This window comes from Typopeltis vanoorti, chromosome 11 (assembly GCF_054136105.1).
Source record: "Typopeltis vanoorti isolate ZY-2024b chromosome 11, IOZ_Tvanoo_1.0, whole genome shotgun sequence".
Lineage (NCBI taxonomy): Eukaryota > Metazoa > Arthropoda > Arachnida > Uropygi > Thelyphonidae > Typopeltis > Typopeltis vanoorti.
Window position 1 is genome coordinate 59507258 of NC_143559.1, and position 20535 is coordinate 59527792.

Genomic DNA, 20535 nt, shown 5'->3' on the forward strand with positions numbered 1-20535 from the left:
TGGGCATAACACTAATCGCCTTATCCTACTAAATTAAAGTGTGGAAATCAAGATACGCGAATGGTCCTGGATCTTAAAAGTCCCAAAGAAGAAGAAGAAGATTCTTACGCAGTTATTCTGCTGACAAGCTAATATAAATGTCACCAATGCTCGTAAAACATCACTAGAGAAGCTGATTGTTATCATGACAAAATGCTAAACTTAACTATTTTTAAGTCAGTGTCATCAATGGTTTATCCGTAAGTTAATCTCGAATAATATCTCCAAATTACACTCAAAATTATGCTTGGCACGATGCTGTAATAAACGTATTCTGTGCTATAACGCGAGTGACTATGCAGAAATATTAAAATATTATTTCTTAAAGCTTTGCGATTTAAACTGATATCAATTTTGATAATAAGTTAGTACTTTTAACAGTTTGTTGCCTTGGCATACCGCCAACTATTGTTTAGATCAGATAAACTTTCTACGTATAGAAAAAGAAAACGAAGAGAGGGAGAGAGAGAGAGAGAGAGAGAGAGAGAGAGAGAGAGAGAGAGAGAGAGAGAGAGAGAGAGAGAGAGAGAGTTCAAATGCCGCTGAATTACTAATTGACTCAGGCAATAATGAAAATCGTTGCTATTACTGAATGCGTTTATCTAACTCGTGGTTTTGGCATCGTGTTTTGTTTTGACAGCCACAAATTGTATAAACATCTGTCGGGTGGATACATGTCTCCAGAGTGCACTTCCTTCGTAGAGTTACGTTATATTCATGCTGACAAGTTCATCCTTTCTTTCTTTTGCTGCTTGGTAAACAATTGTGACACAGACAAGGGAATAAGAAAGTAAAAGATTATCTATAATCCTCTAAGTATTTCTGCATTTCTAGCTCATGAGTTTATCGTGGTGTCTGTCCGTATTACAACAGACGGTATAATCAGTGTTTTTAGCTCGTGATATCGGAGACGGGATTGCAACAATTCGATCACTTACCATGGATATCGTATGGAGAGAGGACGAGCATAACACCACTAACGATTCTCTTGGTGAAGAGATCTATGATGGAACCCCTTACAGCATCCTATTTCTATTTTCTAGTTTCGCTTTAGGAGGTAAGTTGTTTCTTTCCTGATGTTTTCATATGACGGCACATGTATATCGGTCACATGATTTCTTTGACCCAGGTGAACAGCAGATTGATAATAAAATATCAGATGTTATTAGTTAGCATTACGCTAACGATGTTGATAACGGGTGTTTTATATCTCTCTTTAAAGCATAATTAATAGTTCAGTATTAAGTATTGGATAATTAATTAGTGAATCCACTTACGACGTCTGTAATTAGTATTATTATTATTTGGGTTGCAACTATCATGCAGTTATGAAAGTCGTTGGCTTGGTTTGTTCAGATTATGGCAGAAGCAAACGCCATAACATTAGTGCATGAGTTCATCCCCAGACAACTGTGTGCGTTCTCATGCCGATTTTCTATTTGTTGAGAAGTAAAATCCTAGTTTCGGGGAGGAAAATACCTGTCTACTCCGCATGAGCCCCACCAACGCCTTTAATTGAAAAAGCATGCTTTATGAAGGTATACTTTGCGTTCTTGAAGTGATTTTTGAACAAATGTCTTTCCAACCGAAATATAAACGATTCTGAAAAGACTGAACTAAATTACGAAAAACAAAGACGTATTTATCGCAAAACTATCTCCAAATTGTTCCAATAAAGAAAGAACAGAAATGAAATAAAATTATACATCACATTTTTGATTATCGTAACAATTTAGCAGTCAGGAAAAGATTCCCATAGTTATTTCCTCATAGTTTCTCAAAATTCAAAAAATAAATCAAAACTGTACTTTTTCTTCTACCTAGAAACCATTTTTCACCTGAAGAAAAAAAAGAAAAGAAAGCCTACAAATCTCAGATCTGTAAAGCTAATTTAATAAAACTTTTTAATCTTTCAGAAATACTGCCATCCGTATTTATTTATCTGAATTGCATTTGTGGTTTCCTTAATGTCCTCAGAATTTGTAAAATTCGAATTTCATTCTCACCTTTTCACCTATATATATATATATATATATATATATATATATAAGGCATCGCCTACTCCTTATAAGGGAATAAAAGGCGTTAACTTATTATTTTATATATATATATATATATATATATATATATATATATATATATATATATATATATATATATCAGATAACGCCTTTTATTCCCGTATATGGAGTAGGCGAGGCCGTTTTAGTCCTCTCTAACTTTTGGAGACTGAATGGATAGTTCAAATCGACTAGTAGCCAATCAGATGCGATAGTTGGCCCAAGGCTATCACTAATTAAGCAGCACTCAGTGAAGAGACAGCTCAACAAGTGCCGCCATCTCGTGGTCCTGACATAATATTTTTAATGTCTTAAAATAATGTGAGTTCTACAGTCATTTTATTGAGTTTACGAGATGAAAAACTCGAGTTTCCGGGAGAAAAACCCCGCTTGCCCATGACAGAGACCGACTAACTCGGGAACCGGTCGAAAGGCTTAGAAAACGTTCCTCTACTCGATGGCTAGGATCGAACTCTTGACGCTCTTTCTTCGGGAGGTTTAGTGCTGAGAAGTGTAAACACCTTACAACACCTTTTATTTCTCAAAGGAAGTAGGCAGAGCTTATCAGCTATAAGTAAATTTTATAAAACAGTAAGCAGCTGGTTCCATCCTTGGCCGTTACTAGTTGAATTCATAGCTTCCGACGATTTGAATGGCAAAGTACAGCATAACTGTCGCCATCTTGTATTCCTAAACTACTTGATATATTATTGTCTGAAATAGTGTGAATTTTACAGTGGCATTTCCTAAGTTGCGGAGTTAAAACCTACGTTTTTGAGAAGAAAACACCCTAATAGTCTGCACTGGAGACCAATTGATCGCCAAGAAAATAGTTCCCGTCGAGTGTAACTAGAATCAAATCTATAACTGTCTTTCTTCTGGCAAACTAGCGTTATGCACGAGGAAATATTACGAAGACTAAACACATATTTCACAGTCTGGTTATATAGTTCGCAGTGTTAGTTACTGTGTTAACTGGCAAGTGTTTTTTCAAATGGTACTTAAACTCTGAGGATGCATGAAGAAGGGAAGCATCAGTATTTCAGTACCCATTATAAAAGATGTACTGGACTATTGACCTGCTCTGGTTGGTCGAGTGGAAAGCGTCTTCACTCTCCAATCAACAAGCTGCAGGTTCCAATCCTATCGTGGATATGGATGTTTGTGAATTTCGTTTTCGGTAGATGAATTACATCTCCTAGTGTAAAACCAACATCCTGCTTACTGGTAGACTGAAGTAGCTTGAAAAACGATATTCCATGCTTAGTTTCTAGAGCAGAGTTTCTGAGTTATCTAACCTTAGCCTATCGATGGTACTAATAATAATGTACTACAGATTCACAACTTGTGGAAGAGAATTTACATAAGAAAAGGGAAAAGAAAAGAAAAGAATGATATATGTTATATTTCTGACAGATGTCGATATAGATGTATGATAGATCTATAAAAAATGTTGTCACTCTTGATTGACTAAAAAAGTAACGAGCTATTTTTATCTGGAAAATGATTTCATTGAACAATACATATTACTGTGTAGCCTTGTGGATACATTTCTGAGACTGCAATGCAAGACTGACAGTAGAAAGACCGTTGCTAGTTATCCGGATTCATATGGCCGACTGAAACGTTTTAGGCATTTTTTTTTTTTTTAGCTAATACCAAAATTAGCTCACAGACAAGCAACGGTTTTTGTTCTTTTTTCCCATAAAAATTATCTCTAACCCTTATCTCAGACAAGTACGTGTTAGAGTTTAGGATTACTTAATAGTGTCAGTTATTTGTCGTGGTCTCCTTCTGATATTGGTGAAATCATCCCTTAAAATAAAATAAAAGTTGTGGGGTCGGCATTCCTCCACTTTCCAAAAAGGTAGTTTCCAAGGTGATAGAGATATAAAGGAGAGGATGCAAAGGAGAGTATTAAAGATGGCAGTATTAAAGAATGGAATTTGGATTATGAGAAAGATTGAGAATCTGTTGACTGCAGACACTAGCAAACCGGAGAAAGAAGGACGATATGATAGAAATATACAACTTCTATAAAGAACATACAGGATATAAGTAGATCGAATTTTTCATTTTATGGAGAGTGGAGAGAGGAAGAGTAACATCCATGGAAAAAACGCATCAGAATATTTTTTTATGAAATATGAAATATACACGCATTTGAGTGCTATAATCTTATCAATCAAACATATCTCAGATTTCATTCAGTCAGAAAATTTAAAATTATTATTTTTATTTTTATTTTATATCCAATTAATTAGTATGAAAGTTCTATAAACGAATAATTAAATTAATTTTAAATTATTCAAAAAGAATTAATCGCTTACAATGAAATCGGTTTAGGCTATCTATTACGAAAAATACATAAAAGTCGGACTTTTAAAAAAAATAAATAAACCTCTTTTTCAAAATAAATACAAGACAATTCCATTTATAAAACGAATTAGGTTATTTTTATTTTTTAATGCAAATACAGCAAGAGAATATTTGCACCTTGAAAGCAGTTGATTAATTTATTTGGATATCTTTATTTTATACTCAAGTTTAATTTTTTGTATATTTCAGTAAGAAATAAAAAACTGGTCTTAACATAATAAAACTTCGTTTAAGATTACCGTGATCTTTGTTGTTATCAAGGAAAGACCATGTTATCATGGTCATTGAATCCATTATCAGTTGCATTCTTACAGCACAAAATGGAACTGGATCTTTGACCTTTCCAGGTGTGTGTGTATGTGTGCGAGTGAGCGCGCAATTTTCTTTGTAATTTAAAATTGTTGATATGTTAAACAGATTTAATGAGAAATTTGATATTTGATGTTTTTCTGGATATTATATTTCCTGTCCTATCATCCACATGCACAAGAAATTTAATACATTTAAACTGAAGTCCATTGAGCTCGATCAACAGCGCGATCTATAATTCCATAACGTGAGAACTGCTAATTTTAAGTCCTTTTTAAAGTGCCATGAAAATATTAATCGAAATAATACAGAAAGTTCATCAAAACGTCGTCAACAGCAGATAATACCTGATATAATCCTAATATTACAACTAAACTTCAGTAACAATATAAACAATTATTAAACATTTTAGTATCTCTTTTTAATTTTTAATGGTCGATTTTTTTTTTTTTTCATATATTCCAAACTTTCTGGCAATATACAGGATGTGCAGAAGTTGTATCATAAATCCAGTCCGACTTTCCCGTAGATTTCATTTTAGTAATTTTTCTAGAGACTGAGTATATGCACTGCAAAAGCCGCTCGGCTAAATCTTACTAAAAAATAAAATAATTATGACGATTTCTGTATTCACCAAATTCAGGTATTCATGTAGAGTTTATCTTCATAGTAAATTTCATTATTAAGTGAGATCAGTGAACTTGGACAAGTTTAGAGAATTTTTGGAAGATTTTTAAAGATAGTAACTTTTACTGTAAAATAATGGAATGTAGCAGTTGATGTCAAGTAACTGTTATTCGCATGTATAGACTTTACAAATTGAAAGCACTTGGTTCATGTATTCATAATAAGTCGTTTCGAAGGCATGAAGATGTAGTAGTTGAGACAGTTGTTGGCGTCCTCCCGCGATGAGTCTTCGGACTTCTTGGAGGTGTCACGAATAATAATAATAATAATAATAATAATAAGTGTTTATTTACGACTTTTTTTCAAATCCGCCAATCACACCACTAGATGTCGCAACAATTCATTTGCTAATCAAAGTGGTTTTATTAGACTTGAAAAAGATAAATATTTGCTAAAATTAAAGTAATTTGATACTCAATCAGCCCAAAGAAGATTAAAAATTAAAGACAAATATTAAGGATATTTCGTGTGCACATTTTGAAGTGTAATCTACGATATGCATCCAAATCATTCGTTCACAAGAATAGAGTCGCAAATATAAATCAATGAAGAAAACAATTTACAGTGGCGTTCAAAACCTAATGACGAACACTATTTCTGAAGATTACAACCGCAAATTCAGACGAATCAGCTTGTGGCAATTTATATAACCGACAATTTCGGGTAGAAAGCTACTACACGTTCAAATTTTCAAATCGCGCGCACAATGGTCACGTGGTAGCACTCGACAGTATAACAGGCAAAAGGCTTGCTAAGGCGAATTGTGTTCGAAGGAAGCGCTCTTTTCGTGAAGAAATAAAGTTGCAAACTTTGATGTTTTGTATGTCTCAAAGACATCTCTAGAAGATTTATTGGAAAGCTTGAAGAAGGCTGCATAATTATTGATATTGCCAGAGAGTTTAAAATCTCACATAGTGATTTATCCAGGCTCTGGCAGCATTTCAAACCAATGGAATGTGTTCCAGATGTTTGCTAAAAAAAAGGTCGCCATCGCTCTACCACAGATTTGTGGTTATATAACAGGCAGAACATAATCGACGCACTATGGCAGGTCAGCTTGCAAGTCGGCTCCATTCAAGCAGAGATACGCCCGAAGACCTGTAGTCTGCGTCCATTTATCCACAGCTCATTGAAGAACACGTTTTCAGTTTGTATCCACACAAATTGGACAAGATATCAATGGACTGATGTGCCCTTCCAAATGAGAGTCGTTGTAGTCTTTCCTCAGATTCTAGACAACACTTGATCTGACGTGAAAGTGGTACTGCTTACTATCGCGAGAATGTTCTTGAAAGGGATAAATACGGCAGTGATGGGGTGATGGTGTAGGGAGGCATTATGCTTAATGGACGCACCGACCTACAAGTGCTGGAAAAAGGGACTATGACAGTGAACAATATTGCAATGGAGTTCTTCAACGTCATGTTCGATTGTTCCATGGTGACGAAGAATTCGTTTTTGTGGATGACAACGCCATATCATACACGAACGGTGAAGATACATCTGGAGACAGAGGATATTAACCGAATCGAGTGGCCAGCACGCTCCCCAGATCTCACCCCTATAGAACACATTTGGGACCCAATGGAAAGATGCACTGCTGTTCGAAATTCCCCTTTAGAAAACAAACAAGGCCTTATCCTTGCTCTGAAGGAGGAGTGGGCCAGTTTGTCTCAAGAACTCCTGAATCGTTGGTTCTAAGCATGGTACGACGTTGTGAGAGCTTCATCGAAGTTCAGGGTGGACAAATTCTATACTGAAACGTTTCTCCGCACAGTTTTCTGTAAGCACTGTATTAATTCCTTAACTATCTCCTTAGGAAATTTGCCAAAAACGTATTGCAATTTAATTTGTATGAAATTTATTACACAATTTTATGTAATATAATTTGTTAGTATGCTGGCATTAAATTCATATCTACATTTGGCTGTAGTCACGAAAATGTTTTCATATACAAATAGTTCGTCCTTAGCTTTTCGACACGAGTGTAGTCACCATCTTGCTTCCTCACATATATCATCAAACATTGACATCTGCAGAGCGACATGACGCCATAAATTGGCTGATCGAAAGCATTTGATCTTTATTACAAATTTAATTTAAAGTTTCACTTAGTTATATTATAGAAAATATTTTATTTTCTACGGGTTATTCAATCGAAATTCTTGCTATACTAATAATGAATTCTAAATAATTATAGAAACATCTCAATGCTCTTCTTGAATCATAACTGCAGTTGACTATAAATGACATTAGATCACGAAAGGCCCTTTGTTATATTTAATATGCTCTTGCTAATATAGTTTTTAATTTAAGCTCTTACATTGCATTTTCTGAATTCACCATTCCTTTGCTAATTCAAAAATTATCTGAATTACTCTAAGAATTAAAAATAAAAATTAAATAAAAAAGAAGGGACTTATTTATTAGTGAGAGAGAGAAATATGAAATCTTTGAAGATTCCTTGTTTGTTCTTCAACTACAAATTTTAATGCAAATAAGATTTTGTGCTCTACAATTTCTTATGTAACAATTGTGAATTACACCTGAGTTTCGCAGCAAGCATAGATTTACGCATTTTTGTGGTTTCAGTATAAATATGCGTGTATATTTATATGGTGGAGAAAAACAATAAGCTTTATTTTCGTTATGTAATTTTCGTATTAGACGTAAGTCATTTTGGAAATACTATTAATTAAAGAAAAAACCTACCGTTAACGAGTGAGAATCTATCAGTTTGCACACTAGTAATTTATGAATTACGATTAATAAATAATTCGCAGAAATGAACTCAACTATAGGTGCCACTTACTCTCTGAAATGAAAAAAAAAATGATGTTAGAGGATTTAGTTTATATTCTACTATTTAAGACAAGGAAATCAAAGACACAACTCCTCACCGAACCTCATCAGAGGGTTCGTATCCCGTCTACAATGCAAAGAACCTTTATATGGTCATTTCAACTGAAGGTGAGTTAGTCAGTTTGTATGATCGATTCTTCAGCTAATATAACTGTCCATATCTCACACATTATAGAAATTAATTCACATTTTACTTTTTTAAAGAATGATCTACAATATTTTAGTTGAGACCTGATTAAGTACCAAGTTTGTTACAAGTGTAGCAAACCTGGTACTTAATAGAACGTTCTTATGTTAACACTAAAACTGCTACTTCTTCTTCAATCTTCTGGTTCTGTCCACTGCTGGACGAAGGTCTCCCCCATGATTTTCCAGATTACTCGGTTTTCTGCTTCTCTCATCCATCTCACTCCTGCAATTTGTTCCAGTTCATCTCTCCACCTTCTTCTCGGTCTTCCTCTTTGTCTTGCTCCATCCATTGGTCTCCACTCTGTTGTGTTTCTAGTCTATCTCCCGTCATTGCATCTGGCAATATGGCCAGCCCATCTCCACTTAGCCTGTTTAATGTATTTTACAATATCCATCACACCTGTTTGAGATCTTATCCAGATATTTGTCTTCCTATCTCTTAATGTCATTTTTAGCATACTTCTTTCCATGCGATGTTGTGTTGTTCTCAGCTTGTTGTTTAGGGCTTCTGTTAAAGTCCATGTTTCTCCTCCATATGTTAGGACAGGAAGTATGCACTGGTCGAAAGCTTTCCTTTTTAGACTCATAGGGATGTCACTTCTGAATATGTCTCTCATTTTCCCATAAGCCATCCATCCAAGGTGAATTCTTCGTTCAATCTCTTTTCTTTGGCACTCCTCAAAGGATAACATTTGGCCCAAATATACATATGAAGTAACTTGTTCTATTTCATGGTTTTCAACTTTGACAGTTCTATGGTTAATATATTTATTCATCATTATTTTTGTTTTTTTTTCTCTATTTATTTTTAATCCAATTACTCTGGAGGCTTCATTTAGCTGATTTAGCATTTCTTCCAGATCTTCAAGATTATCTGCTATCAGGACAATATCATCTGCAAATTTCAGATGATGCAGCCTTTCTCCATTTATGTTTATTCCTTTTGTTTCCCAATCAAGGCTTCTCAAGACTTCCTCTAGTGCAGCTGTAAATAATTTGGGAGAATTATTATTAAATATTATCTAATTATTAAACAAATCATCTAAAGCATTTTTTCATGCATCTTTTTCCTTATCCCATGGCATTAGTGTCACATAAAAAAAAAATTAGAAAAGAAACGTACATATTTGAAGTTTTTTTATTTTCCTAACTGTAATAATTTACGGTAAATAATAATATCCACGCTAATATATTTTGAAATGATGAGATAAATAAATATGGAATTTTGCTAATATTTAGAAAAATCTAATTTTCTAATTTTTAAAAAATACTTACATTTTTATAACATGGTAGTGCACTGGTTCTAAGCTAAAACATTCAATAAATTTAAAAATATGCTTGAACTTTTATTGGAATGTGGCGTGATATAATTTTGTTGTCCATCCCCCTTCCCGAAATGTCACATATGTTAGCTTTAAATACTAAAAAAAAATCACAATGGTTAAATTTTTCAATAAACTTTTTTTTATCATTATCATCATTAAATAAAGTAAACGAAATATTCCCCAAAGAGAGTTGGTGGCATTCCCTTTAGCCTTAACTTTTGGAACTCGGTTATCAGTCGGTCTCGATCTTTCACGCAATCGCAGAAAGTTGAGTGCGTGCCTAACCAGGCTGATCAGATGAGAGGTGACACCAGAATATAGCAGATAACTGACGCCATTTCTTTCCTAATCATATTCGTTTTAAAATATCGGGTTTTGCTAAAATTATAATTCCACAAAAATTATACATCATAAAACGCTGTGACGTGTATCATCTAAAAAAACAGAACTTACATAAAATACATAAACTAAACCAAAGATACCGAAAACGTTATAAGAAATTCGTCTGTAAATGAAAACACATAAATTACTCGTACGAAGTTACAAACATTTTTTTTTAAATTATTCTTAACTTTACACTGCGATATTCGTTCCGATATTAATGATTCAATTATGATACATTTCAACAATCAGGAAATTACTTTTTCCCACTTTCAATTAGTATCCTGATTGAATATATAGAAATGATCAACACTAATACCTGATTGTTAGAATATTGATATCAGTGAAAACAATGTCAGCTAGTTCACACAAAAGTATTTCCATTCTGTTTTTATCATTAGTGACTGCGAAGATATGTCAAAAAATGATGATTCAAATCAAATGCGTTGAGCACGTATTTTGTTTGATTATTCAATGAATCATTCTTGAGACGTTATAAATCATCTAAATTTTTAAATTTTAGAATTTAAAAATAATTCAGCGTATTCACACTATTGGAACCTTCAAAAACCAAGAATGCTTATATTAAACATTATTTAATAATAAAGATGAGTCATGATTCAAATATGACAAGAATATGAACACAATTATTTTATCCCATTCTCTCTCTCTCTCTCTCTCTCTCTCTCTCGTTTCATGTATTCTGTAACAAATATCAAGATCACAGTTTTCATCGCTTTTTTTTTAAATTATTCTTAAAAAGTGGGAAAAAACCCCCGAAAAACTTTGGTCAGTTGCAACTGGGGGAAGAAGCAAAGTACAGGTAGGAGACAAACTATCATTTCTGATGAATTATAAGTTTAGATTACAGTGGCATTTTAGTTATAAATTATGATAAGTGTTAAAGAGATAAGAAAAACAGTTCTGCTATGTATTTAATAGGTTTTAAACATCTTAGACCGAGACTGTTCCCTGTATGCTTCCATCATAACTGATAAAAAGTTTCGAATATGACTGGAAGGTGATGGTTTGAATAATCCAAATTATTCGAATCGAGGAATATCCAAACCATGGTTTGGATATTCTTCGTTATGGTTTAATCCAGTAGCGCACTCAGGATTTAATCTTGCGGGGGGGGGTTGAGTAGACGATTTGAGAATACACACTATGCATCGCATACGACCTAATAGAAGACACGACACAACACAAATAAAAAATACATTTTAATTAGGAAAAGATTTTTGGAAAATTTTCTAGTGTTTTTTTTTTTCGTTTTCTTTGGGGGGGGGGGGGCTCCTTGGCTCTCCCTCTGGGTGCGCCACTGGTTTAGTCTTCCCCCATTACACTTTGCTATATAAAACAGTGTTCTCAAGAACAATATGTATGAGTCAAAAATGGAGAATCCAAAGATTAAAAACAGGCTACGTCTAATATGCAATAATCAATTAGAGAAATAATCGACTAGGAATAGTTTAGTGAAGTAATCTTGGAAAGCCATGATCGATCATTCGACCTCCAGTTGTTTTTATGATGAATATTAATTTATGTTAATACCAACAACGGGGGGGGGGGACTCATTAAATTCCCCTGTCCGGTTCATATGATTCTTTGTATAATAATGATTGAGGAGTTGTTTAAACTTAAACAGAAGGCAATGGAAGGTCATTTTCAAGGTCAGAGGTGAACGATATTTGCGATGTAATGATACAATAATTGTAAGTGGTCGAAAATTTCAGTTTTTTATTTTTATTTTATTTATTTATCCTTTATTGCAAAAGTCACTTGCTTTCATATCCTCCTCCTTTCTTTTCTTTGCCCAGATAAATTGTTGAGAGAAACGTCTGGGAATTTATGAATAGCAATAAAATATAATCCACAATAACGCAGGAAAAGTTCATTGTGAATTGGGGGGGGGGTATTAAAACTGCTTCCTATCTATTACACTATAATTACGTTTCGATGATTTATAAGATAATGATAGATATTGGTGTAATACGTCTTCTAAGGTTGAAGTTCACACGGTAACTACACGAAAAAAGAAAAAGGAAGCTAGACGAAATTATCATTGAATGTGTTATTCAAACCGGTTTGACAAATGTCTGAAAAGCAACCTTGTCAACAATGTAACAAATCCAGCTGCTGTGAAGAATGAAAAGCGTGGAGAAGAATAATAGCAAATAGCATTATTAGGTTCCAAAGGAAGTTAGAAAGAGTCTGAAGGTCCCGATTCAGTGAACTGAACAGGATTAATATTTTTATCGTGAAGGGCACTGCTTGCTCGTTAAAGAAAACTTGAAAGCGTTTGTAAATAAATATCCCCTTGACTATCTCCATGTTTAGGAAGAATTCTAGGTGGTCGCTGTGGTAACAATTTCTGTGTCAACTACGTTTTTGTAGCAGAATTGAAAACTAATTTCTGGTATTAATTCCAACGTGCATATCTGGACTTGAAATTTTTTCATGGCATCACACAATTTGTAAGTAAACAGTAATGACCATATCTCAAATTACTGTGAAACGAAAATAATCATCGTTTTTCATTCTACCTAGTACGGGAAAACCATGGTATCATAGCAAGCAAATGTATATTAGACATCAGTCGGAGACTGCAGAGTTGTGATTAGTTGTTTGTTCCAACCGCATTTTTTTTATTATTTCTGCGAATTTAGATGGGGAGAAAAATGAAAATTGTCAAGATGAATTTACCAGATTGTGTGTGGATACAGCGAAATGGCAACGTGATTCTATAAATTTGTAGTAAAGCAAACCTATTATTCGTATTTTGGTTATCATTGGGGAACAAGGAAACACCAGTGTCGCAAACGTTTTCTTATTCTCAAACTGAATAATGTATTCTAAACAAACCTTATGGAACGAATGAAAAGAAGAAGCAAAAATAAAACAGAGTAGCCAAGAGATCTTTCCTGCAGTGAAGCTACTGACTCCTGATCCATCTTCTCGTCAGGACGAAGTTACTTCTTCTGATGATGAAAGAAAGAACACAAGCACTTTATGGAAGATCGTCATTAATATCTTCTGATCTAAATTCGCCATGCTCGTGTAGTTCTTGGTTTCCCCTATGATTTGTAACTTGTCAAAGCTGAACTTCTGAGAACCATCCTACAAGAGTTGCACTTTCTCAGCAAAGGTTCAAGGATCTAGAAATAGAAATGAGAAACTATCAGAATTTTGTGGTATTCAGAATTTCAATTGTGAACACAAAATGGAATGATGGAAGAGTTAGGATTTGAGCACAAAACTGACGAATAACTGCGTTTATCGATTACTCTGAATTCAGTTGGAAGGCAGTTTTTGTTGCATTGCCCAACGAGAAGGAGTCTTCAATGTCTCTGACTTATTCTGTTGGTACATGTAACATCCTTTCATGAGGATCTTATGATAGCATCTTTTTCATACTGAATGCAATCAAATACAAGGAACTTCAAGTAATAAATTTTGTTGATGACGATTTTGAGTGCCGTCGCATTTTATGCTTGGATTGTAGGATGGTCTCACCAAGTACTGATGTTTTCCTTGCTTAATTGAATGGTGAAAAAATAAACACTACTGTTGTGAAGGATGGAAGTAAAAAAAGATTTCATTCCTAGGAAACATACGCCTTGTAAATCCTGAATTGATACTTGTATTGCTGCACAAGTTGTTGGAAGACTCTATTGCTGAATTAAAATATCAGTTATTGTGTTAAGGACTATAGATCAGAGTTTCGTTTGATCTTTATTGACTAATATATTGGGAATGATGTCTTTTTTTTTCCCTTTTTTCTTTTTGTCAATAGAAGTTGAATACGCAGAAGTACATTTGTGTTAAGAGCCTCCGTAGCTCGGTCGGTATAGACAAAGCCCTTTAGTCGGAAAGACCTGGGTTCGATTCCCGTCAGTGACATGAGGAACCTTTATCTGGTCTCTTTCGACTAAAGGTGAGGTGGCTGGTCTAATAGGCATAAATACATCCCAGCCATATGCCGATCCCGAGCCTGGATAAATTAGGGGGTGGGAGGTGAGAAATGGTGAACTACCCTGTAAAACTCTCGCAGGAACCCTTTGTGAGCGAAGCCTAAAAAGTAACATAGAGTCAGAAACGACTGAAGGGAAAAACCACCACCACGTTTGTATTAAAGAAGCTAGATCAGTTCATTTTTTTTAATGAAATGTTTGCACTGTTGAAAAATTTTGGAGGGTATTCTAAAGTGTTTTCGTTCTACGATGTGTTAACATTTTACAAAATGAAAGTTTCATCGTGTTAAGAGAACGCCTTCACCCTGAAATGAGATCAGTTACAGAGTGTGTGTGTGTGTGTGTGTGTGTGTGTGTGTGTGTGTGTGTGTGTGTGTGTGTGTGTGTGTGTGTGTGTGTTGGGGGGGGGGAGTAAGGACAGGCAGGAATTCCGGAAATTATAATATTAGCAATGGAAAGCATCTGTAGAGTGATAGTAGTCAAAGCATTTTTTTTAAATATAAAAAGGATTTTTTCGCATAAGAAAAGCAGTACCATAACACATTTTAAAAATCTCACAATGTACAAACTTTAAATAAAATGTGAACCTGAACAGACGATCGTGAATTGTCGTTAACTTTATAATTTATAAGCACGACAGTGGGAACATTGGCACTTGTCATTATTAGAATAGAATAGTTTGGTATATTGGTTGCCGACTAAGACAGTTGTATGTTATGCTTCCATGGAATATACAAGAAAAAAAGTAAAGAACGAAATAGGCGATCAACAATATAACATTTTTTGAAATAGATTTTTTTTTCACATAGTTGCATATTATCTCGCGAATTCGTGCTAAAAGTGTAGTTAAAGTTACAAAATAAAAACAAAATTATTTTAAAAATGTTCTTTATTTAATTAAGATCCTTGTGATATGGAGAGGGAAGGGCTAAAAGCTCTTTAAAAAAAGGAATGTAAGTTCTTTAAGGAACTGAAGGACAGATACTAAGGGCTTTCACAGGTAGCCTATACTTTTTTGAGGGAAAAAATTATTTATTTATTAATTTTATAAATCTTGTCGAACCTTTTCGATGTGTTTTCTGTTAGCAGTTTTATGACGTAGAAATAGCGACTTATATGAGGTCTTTATCCATTAGCTGCCATTCATTGCCTAAACAAGAGGATTCATCTGCCCTATACAGTAGTATTGCTAGTATGTGGAGCCCTTTTCGGCATCGCTTCGGCAAAAGTTCCTTCCTTAAAGAAATATACCGCATTGGCCAGAATCGATCCTCATCTGATTCTTCATGTTTTTTTACCGATCTTAATCTTCGAATCCGCTTTTGCCATGGACGCCCATACATTCACTCGATGTTTTCTCCAGTGTGTACTTCTTGCTGTTCCTGGATTAAGTAAGTTATTGTTGTCAATCTATCCATAATTATGCTCAACATAATGAAGTTACTCTTGCACAAATTGTGTGTACGTGTTAACATGCATGTTAATATTTACAATATACTGCATATGTGATTTCTTTCTTTTTTTTTTATTTGATTTTTATGACGCAAAGGCATCAAACGTCATGCTGCGCCAGGACACAAGTTACAGCAGTGCATATGGTAGATGGCTAGTAGGACAATCACAAATATCCATGCCCTTGGCTGGATTCGAACCAGCAGCCTCTTGGCTGAAGAACGGATACGCTAACCACTCAGTCAACTAGGTATGCTGTATGATCTGAATTAGTCAAAATATCATTGAGTGTAACCACCTCATTATGAAGATGGGTTGAGTTCCAATACTGATTAAGAAACTTAAGTAAAACAAATCCGTCTGCCAAAAAATAAACTCTGAAATTGAGCTCAATAAGTTGCTCTGACCAACAAATCAAATTAAAGCTGTCATAATCTAAGTGCTAAAACAGTCATATTGTAAAACTCGATGTAGCTTGGAAATACCAAAGCGCTACAGAGGTCAAGTCCCATGAGAATGTTACAAAAATAACCTTGTTTGTCTCTTTATGTTTTATGCTAAATATTACTGTAAACAACCCTATGGGAATTAACTGTATTTACTCCTTTAACAAGAATATTTTTGAATGCCAAAAACAAAGGCAATGCTTTGCCACCGGAACTTTGTATAATAGCATATGAGGCACAAGAAAGTTGTTTACGATTTTAGTGTATGAGAAAGTTACGAGCTCTGCGCATAAACACCTTCAAAGTCAGTGCCTGAGAGATCTGAAACGTTCAGACAAGTTTCTGCTGCCAGACAAAATACGATCAAAGGAATGCACGGAGGAGAAGAAAGAACGGGTCGGTTTTAAAAGAACATCAAGGAGTCGTGCCGATTTCTTCGGGGGTTTACAACCTTTCGTGCAAGGTTTCGGAGAAGGTGTAATAAAAAGGGACTGAGCCGAACATCGAGGGGAGCCAGTCGGCAGCAGTTACAGTTATCAGAGTCGGCAGTTAGAGGCAGAAAAATACCTGGAATAGGATCCAGAGGACCAGACGTTATGGCGAGTCCACGCCAGAGGAGAAAATTGGGAATGACGAGAGAACAGCTGATGTAAATACCCGAAGCAGTTTCGCTCGGAAGTCATTATGCCGTGGGAGATCAACCTCTTGCCGGAGCTATTCGAGTACTGCAGGTTGCAGTACTCGAATTCCCGACGAGATACGGCTGATGCAAGGTACTCCTGAAAGAAGCTAATGACCCGAGATGAAAGAAAAGCCATAGAGACCTTAGTGCAAGACTTTTGATTGAATGTGCGATGCAGAGCCTCTGTAACTTTAATTTTTTGTACATTTTCTTTTCTAATCCAGGAGATATGTTATAGATGGACTTATAAGAATTAGTTTAATAGTAATAAGAAGTGTCCATAAGAGAGTCATTTGGAATGGTAATGATTGGCATAAGATTTGTGAAATAACTTGGCATAGTTAGCTAACCTCTTATTGAGTAAATCAGAGTTTTCAATAATTTGATTTGATAAGCAGAGAAGTAATTGAGTAATTGTATTGTATGGTTAATTAGTATTGAAAAGAGAAAGTTTGTTTCTTTATGCTGAAAGTCTAACGGATAGGTAGAGAGAGTAACCTCCCTATCGCTTAATTAATGCACTTTGATATTAATGTAAATAAATGTGTTTTATTTATATATCAATAGAGTGCCGCCTGATTCTTTAAATTGTAATGCACTGTTCCTAAATAAACTCCGACTTGTGAGCGGGGAAACAACTAAGGCATTAAAAGCGTAGTTTAAGTACTTGAGAAACCACGACTGTTTACATAAACTTATTGAAGGAATTTATGCTAGTGAGAGAGAGATCTACCCGACGCATTACTGAGTCTTATGCCGATATAGAAATACTGGTGACGCAGTCTTAACAAATAAATTTTCCAGTGTTCATAGGCATACGACTAGTAAATGCGAAAGGTGGAGAAACATAGTACGCGATAGAATAAGTAAGAAAGGGTACGAAAGCAAAAGCACACTGCTAATTAGAATAAAGATAGTACAATAAAGCATTAGACATTATTTGTTACAAAGGCGTAGTAACCAAGCAGGCTTATAAATAGAAATAAAAAGCGCACAGTTTACAATATGTCATGTGGATATCCTCCTCTCCCTCCAGCCAACTATGGGTCCGAATCCTGTCGTGAGCATGGGTATGTTCAGATCCGTACTTACACTTTTCCCGAGGCAGGCAGGACCGGAGGCGCTAGGATTCCTCCCCTCTCATTGTTTGGGACCCTTAAATTGGCTCTAATTTTTCGGGGTTCCCAGCTAGAGCCTCGTGCGCCTGTGCATAACTACGGCCCTGGATATGTTTGTGAATAACTTTAGGCGAGATGTGAATTTCATCATCCTGTGTAACCACAGGTCCATTTAATGGAAGTCTGAAGCGACATGAAAAAAAAGTTCCATGTTTAGTCTCTTTTGGTAATAGTTTACTATAAAAATATTCATAATAATAATAATAGTAAACTCTGAATTGAATAACTTATTTGTCTTACACCAACTCATTTATTTGAACTATGATTTTTTAATTAGACTTCCAAACTGGAAATCGGACATTCATCCACAAGAAATGGCAAAAATATGCAAGTCACAAAAGTAGACCGGATTTTATGGAGGAGATTCCAACAGCTTAATTCTTTTGGCTAATCGTTCACTAGAAGATACGCAATGTGGAGCTGCTGTATTGTTTCTGATCATAGGGAACTACTCTACAGCATCTTATGCAGGTTTCAGAAAATACGAGTATTAACGATTTCCTGAGTTAAACGGTAGGTGACGAAGCTTCCTCTGCGTCACTGCTACGAATCAAAGTCAAAGAGATCGAGAATGCATTGGAAATATCCGAAGAGTTCTGACAATCGTCCTCTGCGGGTTTCTTTTGAACTACAGTATTTCATTCCCATTTTCCATACCTGTTGGTAGTTACCAAAATCACTTATTTATAAATGCTTATACGTTATTATTAAAAATTATTATTATTAAAAACTTAGTTGTTTATATATATATATATATATATATATATATATTATTTTGATATTGCAGTTTTGTCAGCCATTCTAGTTGCACTGTTGTCTATCAACCTGTTCTATTCGTATCACTGGTCGTGGCCCATGGCCCTTCTGTTCGGCTCCATTCTTAGTGCTACCGACCCTGTGGCTGTCGTGGCTTTATTACGAGAACTAGGTAAGATGCTTTATATAATTTTCTGCGCCCAGAATATAATGATAAACTGTTTTCAGCTATTAAATATCACGGCTATTATTGTTCATCAATATACAAAGTGTACGACAGTATTAGTCAGGTTATTAACTGATTACATATTACGATAGTATTATTACTATTTAATGTGATATTACTATTACGATAGTCAGGTTATTAACTGATTACATATTACGATAGTATTATTACTATTTAATGTGATATTACTATTACGATAGTCAGGTTATTAACTGATTACACTATGGTTTACCTTTCTAAATTTCAATGGACATGATGGGAGGGAGTGATGTGGGATTAGCAAAACTGTAATCATTTTCACTTTATAATTACAGGCACTTCCAAAACACTTTCGACACTAATAGAAGGCGAATCGCTTCTCAATGATGGCTCGGCCATTGTAGCATTCACAATACTTGTCGACTTGATTACGCCTGGAAATTCAATCTCTGGTAAGCTCATAAAGATATATTTCGTATGAATTCATATAAACAGTTGCACAAAGCAAGTAATGAACATAAACACTTACGAATGACACTCGATAATGGAACTGCTTATTTCGCCCATTTACTTATTTAATTCAATGTTTTCATTGCAGCTGGGAAAATTATTCTCAAGTTCTGTCAGATATCTCTAGGAGGTCCAGCTCTTGGATTTGTTGTTGGAAGATTTTCGGTCTTTTGTCTATCCCATATATTTAACGACGCTGTAGTCGAGATTACAGTGACACTAAGCGCCGCCTACGTCACTTACTACCTGGCCGAAGTGGTGTTGCACGTGTCTGGCGTGTTGGCTCTTGTCACTCTAGGAGTGGTGATCAGTTCGCAGAAATCTAGCATTAGTCCAGAAGTTGAAGGATTTGTTCACAGGTAAGGTATAATAGCTGTAGGGTTAAATCTTAAACAACATTTTTTTAAAAGTAAAGACTGAAAAAGAATTGCTGCCCAGTCCTACCTTAATCCGACTAACAGTTACATTCATCTGATAAGGTAGAACTAGGTAGACGTCCAATAATTGTGTTTAGGGACAGTTCTCATGTTGCGTGTGTGTGTGTGTTTTCCTCTCAATAGTAACCCTACCAGGAGATAATTTATTCCTACATGCTCCTTTGCATACAATGCTTATATTACATGTAGCTTACAAGTACTGATTAACATTTATATTTTTGTATCAATATTCATATTTACATTTTTATATATCCATATATTAACACCATATAATTCACACAATAGCAGTAATTTATGTTAGATTACAAGCACTGGAAGTTGATTTTATTGGCACATTTAATTAATTCTGAGTAATACTTTTCTATAAGTCTCTGTTTTGACACTGGCCACTTGTCTCCGGAAGTGATGACATGTTGTATTAAGGGCATCCAGATGGAGTCCACTAGCTGACAGTCGTAGAGTATGTGGTCAACAGTCTGTTGAAGGTGTGGACTACAGGTGCATGATGGCGATTCCCGGAATCTGTGTAAGTAGTGTCTTAGTTTTCCATGTCCCGTTAGTAGAGTGGTTAAACCTGGAGAAACAGCGTGTCTTTTCAGCCGGAGTCTGCTTCTGATGCTTGACAAGATTTCTTTTGTTGTTGATCCGTTTTTTGATGTCTTTC

The 20535-nt window shown here is 35.0% G+C and overlaps 1 protein-coding gene across 2 annotated transcripts in view; it reads left to right on the forward strand.

Moving 5' to 3' along the window:
- Positions 1-972: 972 nt before the first annotated feature.
- Positions 973-20535, forward strand: part of LOC150101619 (sperm-specific sodium:proton exchanger-like) — a 32658-nt gene continuing 13095 nt past the window's right edge. For both annotated transcript variants that reach the window (XM_090400520.1, XM_090400521.1), the window contains exons 1-5: positions 973-1096; positions 15342-15596; positions 18751-18891; positions 19260-19376; positions 19523-19793. In XM_090400520.1, coding sequence (XP_090256646.1) covers positions 979-1096; positions 15342-15596; positions 18751-18891; positions 19260-19376; positions 19523-19793 — 902 coding nt within the window. In that variant the 5' untranslated portion in view covers positions 973-978. The remainder of the gene's footprint in view (positions 1097-15341; positions 15597-18750; positions 18892-19259; positions 19377-19522; positions 19794-20535) is intronic.